The sequence below is a fragment of the Haplochromis burtoni genome, unplaced genomic scaffold (genome assembly GCF_018398535.1).
Source record: "Haplochromis burtoni strain Fernald_Lab_line unplaced genomic scaffold, NCSU_Asbu1 Contig_433, whole genome shotgun sequence".
Classification (NCBI taxonomy): Eukaryota; Metazoa; Chordata; class Actinopteri; order Cichliformes; family Cichlidae; genus Haplochromis; species Haplochromis burtoni.
The window spans coordinates 8221-18560 of NW_024582794.1; the positions used below are offsets into that span (position 1 = coordinate 8221).

Below are 10340 nucleotides of genomic sequence, written 5' to 3' on the forward strand. Positions count from 1 at the left end.
TGTGTGTGTGTGTGTGTGTGTGTGTGTGTGTGTGTCTCTGTGTGTGTCTTTATATATATTTAAATGGAGAGAGAACTGTCAACTTTCCTTTTCTTTAACTCACTTTTAGCCATTTTTTAAAATAATTCTAAATAGTTGAACTTCTCAAATATCATACAGGATGTATACATACGCATGTCCGTCCATCTATGAGTTTTCTTAAGTGTTTATCCAGACATATCATATGAAAGTCAAATTCACCTTTCTGAAGACATGCAGTCGCAGTGAAGTGTTTTCATTTTGTTTGCCTTAAATATTACGTTCTGTGAATGGAAATCAGACATGTGAAAATGATAAATAAGAGACAAATATGTATTCAAATATTTGGATCCTCACTAATGAGTGAACAGACTGTGCTGAGAAGGTGGAAGGAGTACTGTGGAGAATTTGTGGGTGGGCGTACGGAGAAAAGGACTTTTTGCTGGACGCAAAGACTGAAAGGATGTGCAGCAGGTCAGAGGGACTAAGAATCGAGATGGAAATGTACTAACAAGTGAACAGAAGAAGGAGTGCCGTCAGGAGTCGATGAATGATGAAGACGAGAGATTAGTGAGGACGGCTGTAAAAATGCCTGCGCAGGAAATGTCAGCAGCAGTGGACTTCTTGCCGAGCTGTAGGTTGCAGAGTTGAGATTTTGACTGGACTCGTCCAGGATTAGAAATGATGCATCAGAGGGACAGATCAGGTTGGAGAGACAAGACTGAGAAGTTTGAACGTGTACAGAGAAGGGACGGTGGATAAACTGCTGAAACGATGTTGAATAAAGAGTTTCCAGGCAGGAGGAGGAAGATGATCCCACTGTAGTGAGCAGCCGGAAGTGGAGGACAAAGGAATTTTTGGAATAAGGGGAATGAAACTGTATTTTAAAAACATGTTTAATGGCTGGTTTAATCGCTGCTTTCAGACAATCACAGGCAGATTAGACTCCACCCCCCTGCGATTTAACCTGATAAGCAGTTGCTCTAATGAATGGACTTAATTTTGTTACATTAAGTGAGCACATTTTCCCTGAATTATTATGTAAACACTGCGACGGCAGCAAAGACTGAATCAGTTCACCTTCAGTCCACGTTCAGTGGTGTTGGCTGGGAAGTAGACGTGGGTTGTTGGATCTTCACTGATCCCCTGACTTCAACCACAGACTCAGTGACATTTTGATTTGTGTTAATATTTCTAGTGTGTACCGTCCTCAGGAAGAACGATGTCGATATCAACATGTCAACATTTTTATCCGATAAATGAAACGATTCGTTTGTTCTCAGCTGCACCGACGCAGTAAACATTCTGATATTTACAGATAATCTCCAACACTCGGCTTATGATGTTTAAATATTCTGCACATTGTTCTCAGTCATCGTAAAAGCATCTGGACTTCTGCAAGCTTCTTGTTTTCACACCTCAGCTCGTGTGATTAGGTAGAGGATCATTAAGCGCCTTGAAGCGACTGTTTTGTGATTTGGCGCTATATATAAAAAAAATTGAATTGAATTGAATCATTAGTGTTAGTGTGTTCTGGGGGCCTCTGGATGTCTGGAGTTTTGATCTCCTCCATACCTGCTTCATGCCCTGGAGGACGGGGCTGTTGGCTGCTGGGGGGGCAGGACGGGGCTGCCCGCAGATCATTACATGAAGGAACCTTTTAAAAACAAGCGCGTCCATGCTCACAGGTGTACACACGGGTGCTCACACCCACAAACTACACCCTTTTTGGCTCCTACCTCAAAGCACACTGTGTTCTGTTGATCTTATGTGCTGCACAATAATGTTTAATATTTAGTATTTACTGTCATATTCCCATATATCATCGTGATGTTGTTTATTATGTTGCTCTTTTGTTTTTTCCTTCTGCTTGTTTTTTCTTTCTCATCAGGTGATTGATGGATGTATTTTTTGTCTGCTTATTTTGTTGGTTTTTGTTTTTTGCCCTTTATCCCCGTCCCTCTTCCCCGCTGTTTTTCTTTCCCTCTTTCTTTTCCCCAGTCAAGTCTGTCCCGTGTTTAGCGGGTGAAAATAAATAAAATAAACAATAAAAGGTGAATCAAATGGACCATTACGGCAAGGCTGGGATGGTCAATTTGTTAAAGTAAATCTGTTGGGCATCTTTCTTTGCCTTTAGACAACAATTCTGATGGCAAAAGAACCAACCGGGACAGGCCAAAATAATAAAAAAAAATTAAAAAATGAATTGAATCATTAGGGGGTCCATGTCCCCCCTGTGGACACTCCCACAGGGCTCTTTAGACTGTTCTGCACATTGTGTCGTTCTTTCTCTCAGGACTCGATGCAAATATTACCATCAGGTGAACATGCGTACTTATGCCACCAGCACGAAGCACAAACGTCTCATTCATGTTTAATGATAGTTTCGTAGCCTTGAAAGTAAATCACATGCATCTGATCATCCTCCCTTGTTTCCTCTGTCCTTCTTCTCCAGCTGTGGGCCTGCCTCTGGCTCTCAGCAGGCTCCATATCAGCTGCTGCAGAGGCTCTGCTGTTTGCTGTGGATGGTGAGGTCACGGCAAAACACCAGACCTTTTAATCTGTGCTCCCGGCTCCACGAGGCATCCGTTCATCCATCCATTTCTGGAAGTGAGCAGGACAGCAGGGGGACGAGCAGAGAGGTAAACCTGACACTAGAGGGCGCTGGTGATTCAGCAGTGGTGTGCGTACCGCAACAGAAATACATTTCTGACTGGGCAGCGAAGAAAAAATGTTTAAGGCAAATTAAAATTCCTTCATCCACGTTTTAAATGTAAAGATGCAAAAAAGGTTCTTTTCTAAAACTGCATTACAGTCAAGCGACTTTGAAAAATCCGATGAAATTTTAAGGTTAAAAGACGTCTTTCTCATTCAGCTCAGCGTTTTGTTTTTTGGGGTTTTCCTTCCCTTTGACGAAATTCCCATCACTCGTTCAATAATTAAAGTGTGAGAAAGGATGTGAGACACTTTGATTTACTTCAACCACTCAGTGAAATGAAACGTTTACTTTTGCAACCAGGCGACATTTTCATGAACTCATTATTTGCCATTCTGGGTGTCAATGTTGCCGTCATATTGTTACGGAGCAGTTTTTGGAAGTGCTTCTGTTTGCTTTTTATTTCTGATGAATTGTCTGTTTTTCCACGAGCCCCCCATTAAACAAAACAAAAACAGGAAACATGCCCTCGTGATCCTCTGAGCGCTGAAGCTAAAATCTTTCTTTTTGACCAATAATATTGCAGGTTTCATGACCTGCTCTCCACATGCCATCAAACATATTATTCAGATGAAAACGAATGACCGGTGGAGTTAATAAATCTTTATTTAAATCAGAGCAGATAAAAACATTAAGGCAGATGAGCAGCGAGCGCTGAGCTGCGAAATGGAACCGCAGGATTTAACTACACAAGCGTCGCTGCGTTAATAAAAACAATAGAAAATTATAAAGCCAGAGAAAACAACGACACACAATGTGACAAAGAACCTGTGTGTGTGTGCGACATGATGCCGTGTGTGGGACGATGAAAGAACGGGTACTTGCACGTTTTTACACATTTACTTGGTAAAACAATAAAGTGCTGTTACTGTCGACCTTCGGGGACCGGCGGGAGGTGCAGACTACAGCCCGTTTTCATTTCCCATCAGCTGCCTCGTGCGTTAACTTGGTGTTTGCAGTCCAACATGCACCACCGCGCACAACACTTCTGTTTTTCGATGCGAGGATTTGAGACGTGAACACAGCAATAAATTAAAAGTCTGAATGCTCCCAGCTGCTTATCAGCGACTGCAACAGTTTACTGTTAACCAGATGGTTAACTAGCACTGAAACAGGCAACACTGAGCGACATCATTAGGATGGGCGCTCTGTGACCTCGCTGTTCTGAACAAAACATGAAACTCTACGTGTTCAAATGCTGGACGCGTGGGCAGCTCGTCCGTCCAGCCCTGAGAACACGTGGTGGACTTATTGTTGTTCAGCGCTGCCCCAAGCTCCCTCACAGAAACCGGAAGAGTTCAGCCTGGAGGCAAATCTAGGCCACAAAGGATTAGCTTTGGTGTGGGCCGCTTCAGATGGACCAAAGAGATTATTTCACACGACTGAGACCAAAGCACTGCTTTATATTCTTCTGATACTTTATATGATATTGACAATAAAACTGGAAGTCGGTGCAGCAGTTTACTGCAACATGCAAACATCATTAGAAATATAGTATTTAAGGAACAAAGAGACTTGGTACAACTTATAGGTCGATATTTGATATCGTTAACTTTATTGGTCTCTTAGGTGAGCTGTAGTTTCTCTACGTAATCTGCAGGAATAGTTCTCCAAGCTTCTTTAAGGAGATTCAAAGCTCCTCTTTGGATGCTGGCCTTTCCTTTTTTCACCAGTCAAAATGATCCCAAACTGCTTTAAGAGCGCTGAGATCTTTTTTAAGGACATGCTGCACACCAGGTTTCAGTTAACAGTGGATCAACTGAAGGGCTACATCTGTGCGGTCACGTATCAGCTCTGGATTTTTTGCTCCACGACTGTCAGATATGTTCATCTGTGGTAGATCGTCTTTTCTACTTCACTTTTTAAGGGGCCTCAGTTTTCTAAGGACATGCTACACACTACGCCAGGTTTCAGCTGAAACACCTCAGAAATCACCTTGCTGGTCTGTTTTATCGGAGGTGTTTTTACCAGTGATAAAGTCCCCAAAGACAGTTTTCTGTTATGTGCGGACACAGCGCTGGCTTATCTTTGGAATTAGGGGCTTTTGTGATCGAGTCACTCACAGGAAAGTTTTGAGTGGCTCTGAAAAGGGTCTGACACAAGGACTGGTTGGAAAATGTGTCCAAAGACTAAAGACCCAGTTAACAATATAGAAGAAAGCAAATGCTTCCTTGGAAGCAGAACATCATGAAACATCACGAAAGAAGCTTTTTGACTGATCTGCATGTTTGTAAGGAAACAATCCCATTTCAGGGAAAAATGTTTATTTAATTTTGTGAGATGCTAAATATGAAGCTACTCTCTTAGCCTAGTGTAGCACGAACACTAACATGAGCTAGCTGATCACATGATCCTCAGATCACGTGATGTGTTCATTTGCCAGGATCAAAGGTGTGTCTCCTGTGCATGCTGATCCTACACCAACCTGCTGCAGTTTCATTTGTTTTAGACGCCATGATGAATTATTTCATTTGACAAAGCAAAGCTAAAGTCCCAAGATTGCAAAGAACTCATTTCAAACTCCAGACAAGTCTTCATATCTGAAACATCGCACCTGCTGGGTTAAAGGAGCAGTAAGAAACGCTGAGACGGCACTGTCAGAGCTTCCCCACAACTGTGCACAGAGACAGGGGGCAACGCTCGCTGCCTTTTACGTCTAAGTGCAAAAACATTACCCCCGATAAAAACAAGAAAATACAAGAACTCAATCGAAGACAGCAGCTGAACATTTGACTTCCAAACGCGTGTGTGTGTGTCTGTGTGGACGGGTATTAACATCTTCATGGGGACCAAAAATTGGTAGTTTACTATACTTGTGGGGACAGACAGCCCTCGTGGGGACCAAAATCCCGGACCCAGGAGTGCGAAAGAGACTCAAAATGTAGTTTTAGTGTCAGGGTTACAATAAGGTTATGGTCAGGGTCAGGGGAAGGGCCAGGCATTCATTCTTCATGGTTAGGCTAAGTGGCTAGGGAAAGCATTATGTCAATGAGATGTCCCCACAAGGATATAAATACACGTGTGCGTGTGAGAGAGTGTGTGTGCATGCGTGTGTGTGTGTGTGTGAGTGTGTGTGTGTGTGTGTGTGTGTGTGTGAGTGTGTGTGGTGTGTGTGTGAGGTGTGTGTGTGTGTGTGGATGTTGTGTGTGTAGTGTGTGTGTGTGTGTGTGTGTGGAGAGTGTGTGTGTGTGTGTGTGTGTGATGATCGTGTGTGTGTGTGTGTGTGTGTGTGTGTGTGTGTGTGTGTTTGTGTGTGTGTATGTGTGTGTGTGTTGTGTGTGTATGTGTGTGTGTGTGTGTGTGTATGGTTGTTGGAGTGTGTGTGTGGATGTGTGTAGTGATGTGATGAGTGTGTGTGTGAGTGTGTGTGTGTGTGTGTTAGTGTGGAGTGTGTGTGGTGAGTGTGTGTGTGTGTGCGTGGTGTGATGTGGTGTGTGTGTGTGTGTGTGGTGAGAGTGTGTGTGGTGTGGTGTGTGTGAGAGAGATGTGTGTGTGTGGAGTGTGTGAGTGTGTGTGAGTGAGTGAGTGTGTGTGTGATGTGTGTGTGTGTGTGTTGAGGGGGTGTGGTCAGAGTGTGTGTGTGTGCTGGTGTTTGTGAGTGTGTGTGTAGTGTGTGTGATGAGTGTGAGGTGTGTGTGTGTGTGTGAGAGTGTGAGTGTGTGTGTGTGTGTGTGTGTGTGTGTGTGTGAGTGTGTGTGTGAGTGATGTGTGTGTGTGTGTGAGGTGTGTGTGTGAGTGAGTGTGTGAGAGTGTGTGTGTGTGTGCTGTGTGAGTGTGTGTGTGTGTGTGTGGAGATGTTGTGTGGGTGTGTCGTGTGTGTGTGCGAGTGTGTGTGAGAGACGAGTGTGTGTGAGGTGTGTGTGTGTGTGTGCTGTGTGTGCGTGTGTGTGTGAGTGTGTGTGTGTGTGTGTGTGTGTGTGTGGATGTGTGTGTGTGTGTGAGTGAGTGGTGTGTGTGTGTCGATGTGTGTGTGGCGTGTGGTGTCGTGTGTGTCTGTGTGTGTGCTAGTGTGTGTGTGTGTGTGTTGTGTGTGAGAGAGATGTGTGTGTGTGTGTGTGAGAGTAGATGTGTGTGTGAGTGTGAGAGTGGTGGTGTGTGTGAGAGAGAGTGTGTGTGTGTGTGTGTGTGTGTGTGTGTGCGTGTGTGTGTGTGTGCGTGCGTGTGTGTGTGTGTGTGAGAGAGAGTGTGTGTGCATGCGTGTGTGCGTGCTGTGCCTGCAACAGGCAGCGTGGTGTCACTCCTGGAGAGCCCAACCTCCAGAAACCTCCTACACACCAGCACGCCGCGTCGCTCACACAGGCTTACAAACGCACGAGATGATTGGCTGTTTCTGGTCTACCGATGACCTCACTGTGTTCAAAGCTTGTTCAAATACAGACTCCAACGTGTCTACGAATCACGTGAACCGTCGTTTTGTTTGTTTGCAGATTCTGTGTTTGCTCTTCAGCAAAGAAGCGATGAGCACAGAGACAGGAGTTACATTTATATGCATTTGTCTGGTTTCCCCATTCATTCCTATTTGTGTACATTTTCCTTTCCATGCCCCTCCCTCCATTCAACCCTTGTGTATTTGTTCTTCAGTCAGTTTTCTTTGCCCACGCCAGGTCGTCCGATCGAGGTTTCTGCCCAGTCAGCTGTTCGATTAATCTCTCCAAGGATCTCCAAAAGCCCAGCTGGTCCAGCGGATAGTTGCACCAACCTGGGAAGGATAGAAGCCAGGGGAGGAAACGATTACAGTGCAAGACGTAAAATGATAAAAGCAAACAGCAGCAGGACAGGGAAGGGATGCAAGCAGTGTCACAGGTATGCATTTGTCTGGGGCCTGTTCACTTCTTGGCCGGGTTGACCGCTACGCGCAAATAAGATGGCAGGTCTGGACTGCAGCAGCCGATGTGTAAGTGTTGTCACGATCATTTTGTTCTGGCTAAATATTTCCACACTGTGTGGGCTGTCTTTGCTGTCTGCATCCCTGTGGATCATTAAATGGTTTTAACTACTGGTATCAGGATCACCCAGAAGTTCTCCACTCAGGACATCTCCAGGAGCCACGTCTCAGACTGATAAACAATCTCGTCCTGAAGCCCGCAGTCCAAAAACTGAGTCGATGGTCGTTCTTCTTTAAAACAGCCCAAATACCCAATCTAGTTCCTGTTACTGACAGCTGCACTCAGCAACCACCTTGTTAGGTACACCTGTTCGTCTGTTAACACAGATCCCTAATCACCCAATCACACGGCAGCATCTTTTAGACCAAGACAAAATGCTCAAGTTCAAACTGTAAGAAAGAGTGAGCAGATGTGCTCCTCTGTTTCACACACTGCTGGGATTTTCCCACAGAACAATCTCTAGGGTTTACAGAGAATACCCTGAAACAGTGAAAGCATCCAGACAGCAGCAGTTTTGTAGGAAAAAATTACTTTTGGAGGTCAGAGGTCAGTGGAGAGTGGCCGGGCTGCTTCAAGCTGAGGCAGGACGGCCGCAGTAACTCAAATAATCACTGATTACAACCAAAATATGCAGAAGAGCATCGCTGAACGCACAACATGTTGAACCCTGAGGGAGATAGGACCACAGCAGCATCTCTGAGGAATGTTTCCTGCTCCTTGTTGAATCCACCACACGAAGTATCAGGGCAGTTTAGAGGGCAAAAGAGGACTGATGTATAAAGCACTTTGTGGAGTCAAGCAGCACATTTACCTAATCACGTGTCCGGTGAGTGGATGTCACGTCTGAAGATCTGAGTTAGTAGCAGTAGCCAAATGACGAAAATCGTCTTTTCAGGTTCTTTGTTTCCTTCTTTTTTCCTCCACGTGTAATTTCCTGTCCCCTCTGATCTGATTATGCACTGACAACATTTACAGGGGTGAAGGTTTGAACATGTTTAGTCCTATTAACACGTGGGAACACGTGGGAACACATGCTCGCTCAGTGTCGTCGCTCACAGTGTCGTCGCTCTCGTGCCGTTTACAGAATCTGAACAGCTGTGAATGTTTCTTAGACTATCACGCTGCAGATGGATGCAGGCCAAAGTACACAGAGTATGAATGCATGACTGTACAGTAGTCTGTGAATACACGTGACTGCTGTGAAACAACATGCCTATGCAGAGGGCACACAGTCCCGTGACACCTGAGATGAAATCCATTTCATCATTTCAGCCAAAGACACAAACTCGTATCTAAACTCTAAAAGTCGATCGCACAGAGACATGAAGACAGCACAAAGACCCACACGGACGTTGTGTACTTGTGCTGCACTTGTGTGATGTGTTTGCATAGGGTTCTTGCAATAGCTGCAGGGATGCGTGCACGCGCGTCCCTGCGGTGACCTTCTCTCGGCTGGAAGACGTTGAAGCAGCCAGAGGTTGTGTTTGATTTCACTCTCCGCTGTCTGTCGCTCGATGTCTTCCTCCACCACACACTCCTCCTTTTTTATTCCTCCAAATCCCTGCCTCCCACCCCCCCTCTCCCCCGTTCCTCCCCTGTCCTCAGCCCCCCCCCACCTGTGAAGTCCTATTTGTTAGAACAGACAGCAGGTTAGCATTAAATATACATGGGGATTGTCAGCCGGTGGCGAGCACAAAGGCAACTAGGCGAGCCCCAGCGGAATCCAAGCCAGGCCCAGGCAGCCGGGCTCGGGGAGCGGGGGGCCGTCGCCGTCCCCCGTGGGCCCCCCTACCCCACCAGCCCACCACACACACACACACACACACACACACACACACACACACACACACACACACACACACACACACACACAGGTTAGAAACCAAAGAGAAGGTCAAAGAGACTAGCACACAGATGCTGGAGTATGCAGATGTACACAGTGTGTGTGTACAGACACACAAGTCTGCCACCCCCCTCAGCTCACCCACACTCACACACTCACATCTGTCGTCCACTGGGGCGCAGGGTGATGTACAAGCTGAATCCCCCCTCGAGTATCCTCCCCTCTCTCCCCCTCTCACCCAGATGCAGGCAGAATACTGAATCTGTGAGCGAGGCCTCGTCTCTGCAGAGCCACGCGCACGCAAACGCTTTCTTTTAGTTATTTATAAGAATCACACAGACACATCCGCCATCTCATCCGAATCTGCAGAGAGCCGCACGGGAAATTATTCTGCAGCTTCAACGATGGCGATCTAAAATGGCCGCCCACGACGATCGCACTGACAAACGGTCGAGGGTGACGAGGAAGGTTTGGGTTTGCTGATAGATGTAAAAATAAAGGGAGGACATTATTCAGGGGTTTGGTCGTCTGGCGTCGCGTGATCTGTTCTTCAGTGCACGAGGAGGCCGAGCTCGCTCACACGGACGATGTCACATACATGCAAACATATGGCGACTGTACAGTCCAGCTGTGTTCCTGTCCTGGCATCTTTCAGCATGTATCCCATGCTGCCGGGAGGACGGCAGGTTTGTGAACAACAGGAAATCTGGGGCCGGACGTCCCAACAACAGTGGAGGACGTTTTTACACGGATCTGTCATTTATAAGACTCAGCCTCACATCGTACAGGGAGTGCAGAATTATTAGGCAAATGAGTATTTTGTCCACATCATCCTCTTCATGCATGTTGTCTTACTCCAAGCTGTATAGGCTCGAAA

At 46.0% G+C, this 10340-nt stretch overlaps 1 protein-coding gene across 1 annotated transcript in view; it reads right to left on the reverse strand.

The window, feature by feature from the left end:
* Positions 1 to 6851: 6851 nt before the first annotated feature.
* Positions 6852 to 10340, reverse strand: part of si:ch211-212o1.2 (uncharacterized protein LOC492735 homolog) — a 59639-nt gene continuing 56150 nt past the window's right edge. Inside the window, exon 6 of the mRNA XM_005945068.3 lies at positions 6852 to 7433. Within this exon, the coding sequence (XP_005945130.1) occupies positions 7312 to 7433 (122 nt within the window). The 3' untranslated portion in view covers positions 6852 to 7311. The remainder of the gene's footprint in view (positions 7434 to 10340) is intronic.